The following is a 12,176-nucleotide window of genomic DNA, read 5'->3' as shown; positions in this document are numbered from 1 at the left end:
CTCTGCGCTTTGGCTTCACCACCCGACCAAGGCACATTGTCCCAAACTGAGCAGATTTCATCTAGGGACATGCACCCTCATGTCCACTCCTGCTCAGCCGGTTTAACATTACATTATCAACTGCACTTGGTCTGTTCAACAAGGCCCCATTTCACTCTGGCTGCATAACGTGGTGACAAAGTGAGGCAACTGTGAACCCAAAGAAAAGGGCAAAACAACTTATTGCACGGGATGAGGGAGTTTTCCCTGCTCTTCTTTTTATGCTGCTGCCACTTGGCAACTAGTGATCAGGTGGGTAGTTTATAGTCACTTAAGTAGTATCTGTTCATGCTACAGTGGGATATGTAATTATACAGTGTTAGGTATAGCTTTTTCTGCCTATGAATAGGGGTGCTTCACAGCCGGGGTGCCAGACTTACTCCAGTGCAGGATTACCATGTGCACACCTTTGTAGGCACAGAATCATGGAATAGTTTGGGTTGGAAGGGACTTCGAAAGCTCATCTAGTCCAACCCCCTGCCATGAGCAGGGACATATTCAACTAGATCAGGTTGCTCAGAGCCCTGTCCAGCCTGGCCTTGAATGTCTCCAGGGATGGGGCATCTACCACCTCTCTGGGCAACCTGGGCCAGTGTTTTATCACTCTCATTGTAAAAAATTTCTTACTCATGTCAGGCCTGAGTGTCCTTTAGTTTAAAACCATTACCCCTTGCCCTATTGCGACAGGCCCTGCTGAAAAGTCTCTCGTTGTCTTTCTTATAGGCCCCTTTTAAGTACTGAAAGGCCGCAATACTGAATGAAAGGCATGCCTGTAATGCGCTGATGCTGGGCATTGCCCTAATGCGGTGGAGGTTTGTACAGGGGTGGCGGTGAGAATTTGGTGAGATAGAATACAATCAGAAATCCCTGTCTTCTGCAGGTGCCTAATCCTGACCTGCCGGGTTGGTGGCTGGAGTTTGTTTTGCTTATTTTTTGAGGACTGCGAGGTCACCATTTCCCTGTTGTGTGAAGCTTGGGAATAGTGCAGCATCTCAGCTGCACAGCTTTGCAAATGTATTTGGCTAATTTCTAGGCATTCTGCATTTAGATTACCAAGCAAACTGTGCTGGCTAAATGACAGGAATCTTCCAGTATTTCTTACACAACATTTTCAGTGCATTTGCTCTGTGTCAAATAAAAAAGTAATCTGCCTTGCAAAAGCAATAGCACCTACAGAAAACAAATGTAAAACTATGGACTTTTTTGCAAAGAACTGAATTTAGTTCTCTGTAACCTCATCCTCTCTTTCCACTTCCTGTTGCAATAGAAGATGAAGGCCCTCATGGGATTGCTTTCACTCTTGGCAAGACCCTCAGGAAGTTTATAATCAACTAGTGATTTCCAGGAGGCTGTTCAGTATTTGATCATGAGGATTGCAGGTATCGTATTGCATAGCTTTTATCCCGTGGTGAAAAGATATATTCCCAAAGTGCCCATCCATGACCATATCCAGCCATGTCTTCCTGCCTGCCCCAGTCACCTCGTAGGGAAGTGGTGCATCATTCTCTGATTCTGAGAAGAAAAGTGAGTATCTATCAGATCCCCTACAACATTACAATTTTCTCATTTTAGGAAGCCTGTGGCACACACTTAGATTTGTGCCTGGGCACAAAGCAAGTGCACATGTGGGACAGGGAGAAAGGAGGGGTGACAGTGCCTCTCTGGACCCTGGTCCTGAGAGGAGTCATGTCTTGGCCAGATTTCAGCCATCATTTAGTAAAGTTGTCAGGTTGCTCTGACTAACCACATCCACCAAGACACTGTTGGCAGGTGGGAACAGCTGGACCAGATGTGCCGCTGCTATAATTCCCTTTTCTGGTAGCAGCTGTGGTTCACCTTGAACAAGGCATATGGTTAATGACGCTATGCTAACCCTGTCCTGCTCGAACTTTGCTTTCACCAACCAGGCGATAAATCTGAGCAGCTGGTGGCACAGAGCAGCCAGCTAGAGTAGGGGTAACCTCCGGGCTGCCTCCCAGCCTGCTCCTGGTGAAGTGAGAAGGTGGAAAATAATGTACAAGGACTGGTGGCCAGAGGTGGGGAGAGGACATCCAAGACCTCGAAGGATGGAGGCCATTTCACTTGCTGAACAATTCAAAAAAGGCAATTTGAGAAGTAAAGTGAAAATTGGTCCCATGGTAACAGTTCTGGGTTACTCAAAGAGAGAGCATCGATTTAGGCAAAGTCATTCCATGTTAGCCTCTCCTTGTAACAACCTATTTTTATTAATAATCCACCATTTAGGCTTCATTCACTGCTACTATTCCGCTAACAAATACAGCCTGCAATCTAACACTTAACTGAGTAGGTCTAAAATGCCATTTTGGTCTGAAACACACAGTTTCCATTCCTAAGGGAGGAAGGAAAGTCTCAGAGAGAAGAAGGGGGTATGAGGCAACTTGATTCAGTGGCACTAGCAGTCTAAGCACACAAGATAAATAAAAGAGTGAGGAAGTGGAAATGTGGGCAAAGTTGCAGCTTCAGTTGGTGGGAGTTCCTTGTCACCAGATTTCAAGATTGCTGATAAATTTAAAGGACATTTCTGTTCCTTTGAAGGAACACTCTACATGCCATCTTTTGAGGCTGTTTGCTCTGCAGGAAATAATTCAGGACTCGTTGGGCTGGAGCAGAGCAGCTGTGAATCCAATGTGTAGCGTGGTTAGGACATTTGGTGAAACATTGGCACAGGTTGCCCAGAGAGGTGGTAGATGTCCCATCCCTGGAGACATTCAAGGCCAGGCTGGATGGGGCTCTGAGCAACCTGATCTAGTTGAAGATGTCCCTGCTCATTGCAGGTGGGTTGGACTAGATGAGCTTTGAAAGTCACTTCCAACCCCAAACATTCTATGATTTATGCAGAAAAAAAGGTCATTCTGGTCCCTGCTCCTGTGAAACACTTTTGGAGCTCAAACTGGAACTTGTTTCTCCTGTTTAAGTCTGAAGAAGGTAACACATAACAAAGTTATGGGGCAATATTACTACCCAGAGGGGTTTGCCCTTGTCTCACACGGCCTGGATCCCATGGGTGCAGCAGGTTAGTTTGTCATCCCACTATAACCCAGCTTCCCTGCTCTCCCCCTGCAGACCCTGGTAGCATTCAGCTGGAAGGGAGACTCTGAAGGGCTCATCCCAGTAGGTGCTCAGGCACTGCCAGAGTCACACAAAGGATACAAGACTGGTGCATGGACCATACAGGCTGCTTCTGGCAACCGAGATGGTCCTGTCTGGTTTGTATTCCAGCTTAGCAGTCTAAGGGACAGGAGGGACTGAAGTAATTTTACAGTAGGAGGAGGGACAGTCACCGAGCAGGAATGTTCATGGCCAGGCTGCATGATGTCGTGTAGGATGCAGGATGCTGTACCCAACACGTGCTTTCTCCACCAAAACCAGCCTTCCCCAATATTCTTCCAGACCAAGTATATTCAGCAGCAGATTGTAAATGACGGTGAAGAAAACAGTCCATATGGCAGGTGGTTTGCTTAGAAATACCTTTATTTTATAAAGCCACAGTTTGTTCTGTAAAGTTTTACCACACTTATAAAAAAGGGGTTGACAATTCTGAGGGAGAAAAGAAAAGCTGAAAACATTTCTTGTAATTCAGGGTTACACAAAGGTTATATTTATAATATATATATTTATTTATAATTTGGAGACAGTAGAGATGAAACTGCAACACGCGGGCAGCTGTGGGGTCATATTTCAGAGACTTGCTCGTGTCCTACAAATAGCGTTTCTTGACAGAAGGGGTTCACGAGGACCATTCCGCTGTCGCGGTAGTCGCCATTGGCGGGAGAGCGTGGCTCGGAGAGGTGGTCCTAGGAGAAAGACAGAGAAGCAAGGTGAGCACTTCCCACCCCTCACCCCCATGAGCACACAGGGCACTCTGCTGTGCCAATGCATGGGAGGAATGGACTGGTACTTTTATCACTTCTCCCAATCTTCCAAAAGTGCCTGAATTTTGGGGGCTCCAGTCCTTGGAGAGCTAGGTTTGATGAGACAGTTTTACCCTTCTTCAGGCAGCAGGAGCTATGAGTGAAGAGCTCCTCTGACAGTCAGGCTGATTCTTTCTCAATTTGGGGACTCTGAAGTCAGATGCACCAAACTTCAGGTCCCTTAGCAGAATTTGACCTTTCACTTTTTTTTTCTTTTCCTTTCACTTTCATGACACATTGCAACAGCTTTCTGTCTATCAGCTCATCTTGACTCCTCAAGGATGCATTTTCAGCTTCTATTTAAGGTCAGAAAACCATAAAAAATGGTTCTGAGCTACCCAAGCATGCCCCAGTTTAGTCACGTTCTAATCAGGTTTAAATGACTCAGACAACAGCTTTTGGAGACCATCCCATATGTGTGTAGGCCTATCATTCAGTTCTTGGTAAGCAGAGACCAGGTTCTGCCTTAGCTTGAGCAACATGATTGCCAGTAAAGTGGGATTAATGAAGCAATTGCGAGTGCTTGTCTAATCACATCATCACATCTCAGAGGTTCCTTTCCAAACACATTTTTGTTTTAATTTAATGAGATGAGTTACTCAACTAGCTGATCTGAAAATCACTTTAGCATAAATCCAAACTCTCTACTGTTTCTAGGTTTTAAATACCTTTGAACTAAGTTAAATTATTCTTCTCAGTCTCTGAGGCCAGGGAATACATTTCTATCTGTAGGATCACTTACCAATACATGAATAATCCCACTGGACCAGTCCAATCTGTTAAGTACAGGCTCATGAGTATACACCACTACCACACACTCTCATATATTGATGTTTTGATCCTTCATTTACTGGGACCATTCACTCACTAAACTGGTATTTGAGAAGGCATAGACAGCTTCCAAGACATAAATGCACCAAATTAATTTGCATTATTAATGCCTGCTACCGCCTTTATCTGATGCTGTGTGGGACATGGACAACAGGCAGATTAGAAGGACCGACTGTCAGTAACAAGCCAGCCCAAAGTGTTCTCCTAAGCAGTCATGGTATGGCCAGACATTGGCCCTGGGCTCAGAACGAAGAGAAACCCAGGAACAAATTCACCTAGAGGTAGTTAACTCCTGTGACCGCACAGCAATGCAGAACATATCTGCAACGGCTGGGAACAGGGTGGCAATCTGGTTTTGGTGACTTATTTAGCCCATCTTACACATAGGTAGGGGTGAGTCCTTCTTGAAAAGCTGTTTCCCTGAATACGCATAGGGATTTCAAAGCTTTATTAATACGACTTCCTCTCCTCTTCTCCCAGCATGGCTTCAGTTACAGTTTTCAGACACTATTTCTGCAAGTGAGGTACCTCTGAAGTCTCCAGGGACTGGATCTCTCTCGGTAACTCTACAGCATGCCTGTTGAAGTAGTCCATGGTAATAGCATTATTCCAATAGCTCAGGTTGTTTTCTGGGTTAGATGTCTTTTTCTTCCTCCTCATGCAGCAGACTGTCAGCAGAACTGCTGTCAACAGAAACATGCCAAAAATCTGGTTATTTCCTTTCAGTAAGGACTCATCAGTATCATGGATTCTTTTACGTTACTTAAGGAAAGGACTGGTGACCTTCATTTATACCATTCACTCTCAGTCAGATCTAGCTCTCTCCTAACAAACCCCACACAATTAAGTCAGAATCTGTGCCAAGCAGACGAGGCTTTGGGCTTGGCAGGATACACAGTGTTTACTTTCTTTTTGAGGTGAGTTTATAATTTTAAAGATTTGGCTGCCTGGCTAATGAAAAGCTTTGGTGTTGGAACTGATGGTATTTTAATACCTAAAATGGGATTTATAGAGCCTCTAGGAGAGGGGGGCATTCCCCAGGACCGCGAGAGATGCCTCTGCGCAGATCTTTTTGCTTCAAGCATGTTCAGATGCTGCAGCGATGAGCACATTAGCAAACAGGCAGCGAGAGACTCCTGTTCTAGGCTCCAAGACCAAATTCATAAATGCAATGTGGTTGCATATCTTCAATACCAAAAGCTTCTGCCCTGAAGTGCCACTGATCCCTGGGCTCTGTCATCCGTCACTCATAACTTGGATTTTGGCTACTTTGTGACCATGTTCCAAAACATCAGTGACCAGCAAGGGGAACAGATGGGCTCCCGGGCAGGATGAGGCGCTGGTGAGGTGATGTGGAGATCCCCTCCGGCATCTGTCTCATGTAGCTTACGCTTCCAGTGGAGCATTATTGCCAGAGCTGGGGTTTTCCTGCCTGTCTCCACCAGCTCTATCAGTATGTGGGATCTACTGATAAGAGTAATCGGTTCCCCACTCTTGCCAGGCCATTAGGGGTGCCTGAGCCTGGCTTTTTTTTTTTTTTTTTCTTATCTGCAGAAGTCACTTAAGCTTTTGCAAGGTGAAATATTTGAGCTTAAAGTGGAGCAGTTAGGCAAGACGAGGTGACCAGCAAGTGAATCATAGAATCATTTTGGTTGGAAGAGACCCTCAAGATCATAGAGTCCAACCACTAACCCACCACTGGCACTAAACCACCCCCTTAAGAACCTCATCTCTGCGTCTGTTAAACCCCTCTGGGGATGGTGACTCCACCGCCTCCCTGGGCAGCCTGTTCCAAACTGTCTGTCTGGTCTCAAGGCTACAAGCGCGTCCCAGCCCACAGAGATGCCAGAATAACATTCGCCCAGCAGGCAGGCTGAACATGAAGCCAGTGGAATATTATTTTCTGGAATTGCTTTCCATTTAGTCATCTCTGCTGCAATTCAGATGGGTAATCTTGGCAATTTTAGGAAAGTCAAGCAAACTCACTGTAACAAACTTTCTGCTCCCACTGGTCCTTGCTCAGGCAGAAGCTGAGGTGTGCACAAGGGTTTGTTCAGAGGAGACGCGCATAAGCTCTGTGTGCTTATCTTACACCTGTGGAATTAACTAACCCGTTGTGCTTGCAATCTACCTGATTTATACAGAGAGACAGGTAGTTGGGCAGGGACTTTCTTTGATTTGTACCTGTGAAAGAGGAAATGCCCTGCTGTAAATCCACTCCATTATTTCTAAACCCCTCATGGTAGAGGAGAGAAAATATTCACGAAGCAGAACAACATATTATTTTCTCAGCTACAGCAAAAATTATTTCTTAGAATTATAGCCCAGAGGAAAGAAAAGACTGCAGAGAGGTCAAAGCTGCTTTGTTTGTTTTGACAAACCTTGCAGCTACCCACATGCCACGGGTCTAATTTCTTACCCCATCTACCCACATAAAATGGCAATACAAAAGTGCAAGGCTAGAGCTCTATTTAAAAACACAAGAATAAGCTACTATGAAAAAAATTTAATAGGTTTGTGTTCAGGCAGTTTATATCTCATTCAAAGGGAAAGGTGAGCTGATGCTATAAATCTTCCGAAACTAATGGAAAAATCTCCACTGCTCCTTCGTGTTTTAAAAAACAGCAGGTCATCATCCAACTTACTATTATCTTTGACTATTCTTGCTTCACTCTTTCTGTCGCCAGTAACTTCATCTGCTGGCAGCTCGACAGGGAGACTCCAGCTGCTGTGCTGCAGGCAGGCACCTCGTGGGGTGCAGGGAAACACCCATCCTCCCCAAGGGCTGCATCTTCGCTCCCTACTTTGCTGCTACCTTCTCCATGTCCCAGCCCAGCCTGCAGCCTCGTTAAGATTAGAAGGTGAAGCAGGACCTACATTTCATCCTCTCCACTGCCAGCGAGAGCCAACAGACTGTGGAGCTTTTTGGTACTCCAGCAACAAGTGGTGCAGCTGACAGGCCTGAGGGATGGGATGCCATCCTGAGGGACCTGGACAAGCTCAACCATGTGAACCTCATGAGGTTCAACAAGGCCAAGTACAACGTCCTGGCATCTGGGGCAGGGTGACTCCCAGTACTAATGCAGGCTAGGGGATGAAGGGATTTAGAGCAGCCCCATGGAGAAGGACTTGGGGGTACTGGTGGATGAAAGACTGGACATAAGCCGGCAATGTGTGCTTGCAGTCCAGAAGGCCAGTTGTGTCCTGGGCTGCATCAAAAGGACCGTGGCTAGCAGGTTGAGGGAGGTGATTCTGCCCCTCTGTTCTGCTCCGGTGAGACCCCACCTGGAGTCCTGTGTCCAGCTCAGTACATCAAAGACAGGGACCTGTTGGAGAGGGGCCAGAGGAGGCCACAAAAATGATCAGAGGGCTGGAACAGCTCTGCTGTGAGGACAGGCTGAGAAAGTTTGGGTTGTTCAGCTGGAGAAGAGAAGGCTTCAGGGAGACCTTATTGCAGCCTTTCAGTACTTAAAAGGGGCCCACAAGAAAGATGGGGACAGACTTTTCAGCAGGGCCTATTACAATAAGACAAGGGGTAATGGTTTTAAACTAAAGGAGGGGAGATTCAGGCTAGGAATGAGGCAGAAATTTTTTACAATGAGAGTGATAAAACACTGGCCCAGGTTGCCCGGAGAGGTGGTAGATGCCCCATCCCTGGAGACATTCAAGGTCAGGCTGGATGGGGCTCCGAGCAACCTGATCTAGTTGAAGATGTCCCTGCTCATGGCAGGGGGGTTGGACTGGATGACTTTTGAAGGTCCCTTCCAACCCAAACTATTCTATGATTCTAAGTGCTCCCTAAGGCACAGAGCATTTCTGAAGTTGCCTGAGGATACAAGAGCCCCAGTAAAGCCAACTCCATTGCTGTGCAAATATTTTGAAAGCTTGAAGTTTTACAGCTTATAAAATGTTGTGTCTGCTGACAGAGAAGTACTGGATTTTGGTTTTAGGGGCTGGAAAGCAGGTGACACTGAGTCAAGAGAGATCTCTGCTTCTGCCAACAGGAAACAGCCTTGCCAGGTGCAGATATGGTTGCTATACAGCAATAATGATATTTTCCTTAATTATGCTGTTGGCCTCTGACCTCAGCGCACAAACAAGCAAATGGACGGAAGACTGTGGAAAATGGGTTCCTGAGCTTCCTCAAATATTTTAGCAGAAGCCTGTCTGCTTAAGCTGCCACAATCCAAAGGAGAGAAGACCTGATTTAAGAGGGAGAGAAAGGACAGCAGGGTTGGAATGATGGTGTTCCTTCTTAATCTCATATTAACTACCTTTTGGGGGGCATATTTTAGTGAAATTAGTGTAGCCAGCAAAAGGACTGCTTGCTTCCAGAACAACACTAGGAACAGGGTTCCCCTGTAACCCGTATCCTTTGAGCTGCTGCTACTCTGGAGGGAGAAAAGTCAACCCACGTATTCAGGGGCTATGAACTGCTGACGAGCTCTGGCTCTGATGCTGGCCTCTTTCTAGCCCTAAGGCAAATTATGTCTGCATTATCTGTCCTCTCACCCATGAAACAGGCCATAATACATCCCACAAATGGGAAAACAAAATGCTCTTAGATCTGCAGGTTTCTAGGCTGGTGGAAACAAGTCCATCATCTACTCTCACCTGTACAGCAGGAGACTTTCTGCCTGATAACTTTGATCCCCAGCCTATAAGTTGTATTTAAGATATAGAACATCTCACAGGAAAACACCCAGCTTGATTTAAGGACTTGGAGTGACTGGATATCCATCACATTCCCACACAGTTTGTTTCAATGCTTAATATCCATTGTGGGACAGGTTGACATTTCCCTTGTCACCTATATACCTCCAGTCTCAACTGCCACTTCCTCAATTCCCTTTTGTCTTTTTTATTAAAAGCTTCTACTAGGTTTCTGCTGTGAGAAATGTACTCAATAGATGTGGGCTGCAGCCTCTTCTTGGACTACATGATCACACAAGTGGAGTTATGTCGCATTTCTCAGCTCTTAAATCATTCACATGGCTCTTTACTAACCTTCCAATCTTTTTATTTTTTTTAAACATAAACCAACAGGATTATACACCATGTTCAATACCGACCTCATAAATGCGGTGTAATGAGATCATACCAACTCCCTACAGTTTCCTGACCGTCTTCTGTCTTTTTTTTCAATTCATTTGAATATTTTACCAATCTTATACAGCTGCATATGCACCCCACTCTCTAGCTCCCATATAAAACATGATCTTAACAGACCTGGACAGTGCAAACACTTGCAAGTCAGGAAATATTCAGACCAAAGTATGTTAATTTGCTCCTCTCTGTGCCTGCAGATCATAACATAAACTAAATTTCTATAGAACCCTTGCCTCAATTACTAAAATAGTAGTTTTCCCACATTTATTTCAATTTCCCTCATTTACTATGGCTGTCTATAGTAGTACAGCCTTAGCTGTACACAATGGATTTGGTTATTGACCATGGCTGTTTACATCTGGAGACAGGAGGCTCTTCTCCATCTTAGCCTGAGCTCACACCTGGGGATTAGACTCAGGGCTTGGGATCTCTCTCACTTCAGACTGGGAAGCAAATGTGCATAGGTTTTGTGATGACGAAAGTGGGTGAGATAATTTTGGAAAGCGTCCCAGTGCATGAAATGTGAGCTAAGTGGGGTTAGGTCCAAGGCAATTCTTCATATATTCTTTGAGTTCTGCTGACGTCTGTGTTCGGAGGCTCAGCCTTCCTCTCGCGTTTTCCCGTGTCAGCAGAACTGACTGAATTAATTGACTTCTGCACGTCTGATTTGCAAGTTTTCTGTTCTTCCATGTTTTTTCAAGTCGTTCTGTAATTAGAGAGACGTAAGTGCTGGAAGCCCAAGGACCAGGATAGTGGGGTTTAAAATGAATTCATATAGTACCTTGTTCTGCCCTGAAGAGACAGGCACTCACACACACACATGCACAAAAATGTTCAAGGCTGCCTGAAGGACACTGCAAAACCAACTTAAACTGTCACATGCAGAAAACACTGATATCAGTGTTATCTATTACTTTGCTTTTCTGGGAATGTAATGATACAGAGTCCTTCATATTTGCAGCCCTCAAATGGCGTTACCATTACCCTTGTTATTTATACCTTGAAGCTGAGGTACCAGAGGTGAAATGACTTCCCCAGGTTCACACAGCAGACATGGCTTGCACATTCCTATTCAAAGCATTATTTTTCTGGCTAGCATTTTAAGGGGTTTCAGTGGGACTCAAAAACCTATGCATCTTTACAGAAATACGTCCTGTAAGGACAGAGAGGCTAAATCCAATCTCTTATTTCAGCAGGTGAGCTCTTGAAGCCCAGGTCTTCAGGCTAGTGCTATAGCCACTGACCCATGCAACCAGCAGAGCTGGTGGGACCTGGCAGGGTCTTTCCTACAATCATAGAATAGTTTGGGTTGGAAGGGACTTTCAACGGTCATCTACTCCATGCCCCTGCAATGAGCAGGGACATCTTCAACTAGATCAGGTTGCTCAGAGCCCCATCCAGCCTGGCCTTGAATGTCTCCAGGGATGGGGCATCGACCACCTCTCTGGGAAACCCGGGCCAGTGTTTCACCACCCTCATTGTAAAAAATTTCTTTGTCTTTTCTAGCCTGAAAGAATTTCTTCCTCATGTCTCAGCATCCCAGGCACTTCTTCCAGTGGGGAAGAGGAGCCAAAGGCTCCTGTGGTCACCTTCTAGCTGGTCACTTCCCCTGCTACAGAAGTTAAAACACTTACAGGTTTTCATGTAACAGGTCCCTGTCAATAGAAGGTGTGACAGCGAGCAGCATGTGGGGCCATACTGCACCGCATGTCCAAGCGGGGGACATGAATTTCTGCAGCTTCATGTTGTGTTTTCCCTTTGGACGATTTTGGGCAGCAGGAGCAGTGCCCAGAAGCACCTGACAAGGCAAGCTTTTCCAGCCTCCTCGCCACCCCTTGCACAGGGGAGGGATTATGGGGAAAGGCACAAGGGCTCCTGGCAGAGGAGGGATGCACTGGCTGCCACGCAGCTCTGCAAGGACTCTGGAAACAGCCCAGAGGTCAGCAAGTGAGCTCAGAGGCACTCCTCATTAGCAGGAGGAGGGAGCTGTGTTAATTAGATTCCTGTGGTTCTGCAGCCACACACAGGCTCCAGTTGCCTCTCCTCACCTCCTTCTACTTATTTCCAGGGTCTGTTAGTAACTTCTGTGCCTCGGGGCTGCCTCTCCCCTGGTGCAGGACCTCATCCTTTCTCCCAGGTGTCTCAGCAGTACTTTGGGACTTGCTGTCCCCATCGGTGGGTCTGGCCAGCAGCCTTGAAGGTTGAGCACCAGAGCCACCAGCCCGCAGCTATGGGGCAGCAACAACCTCCCACGAGAGGAGTCCT

The 12,176-nt window shown here is 46.1% G+C and overlaps 1 protein-coding gene across 10 annotated transcripts in view; it reads right to left on the bottom strand.

The window, feature by feature from the left end:
• Positions 1–3,513: 3,513 nt before the first annotated feature.
• TMEM108 (transmembrane protein 108) overlaps positions 3,514–12,176 on the bottom strand; it is a 255,485-nt gene continuing 246,822 nt past the window's right edge. For 5 of the 10 annotated variants that reach the window (XM_065051721.1, XM_065051720.1, XM_065051724.1 and 2 more), the window contains 2 exons: positions 5,331–5,485; positions 3,514–3,854 (listed from right to left, as the gene is read on the bottom strand). In XM_065051721.1, the coding sequence (XP_064907793.1) occupies positions 3,732–3,854; positions 5,331–5,485 (278 nt within the window). In that variant the 3' untranslated portion in view covers positions 3,514–3,731. Of the gene's footprint in view, positions 3,855–5,330; positions 5,486–9,805; positions 10,618–12,176 lie in introns of those variants that run through there. The other 5 variants (XM_065051722.1, XM_065051725.1, XM_065051719.1 and 2 more) reach the window with 3 other exon arrangements.

This window comes from Columba livia, chromosome 2, assembly GCF_036013475.1.
Source record: "Columba livia isolate bColLiv1 breed racing homer chromosome 2, bColLiv1.pat.W.v2, whole genome shotgun sequence".
Classification (NCBI taxonomy): Eukaryota; Metazoa; Chordata; class Aves; order Columbiformes; family Columbidae; genus Columba; species Columba livia.
The sequence above is the reverse complement of the archived record's forward strand: the minus strand, read 5'-3'. Positions and strand labels throughout refer to the sequence as shown.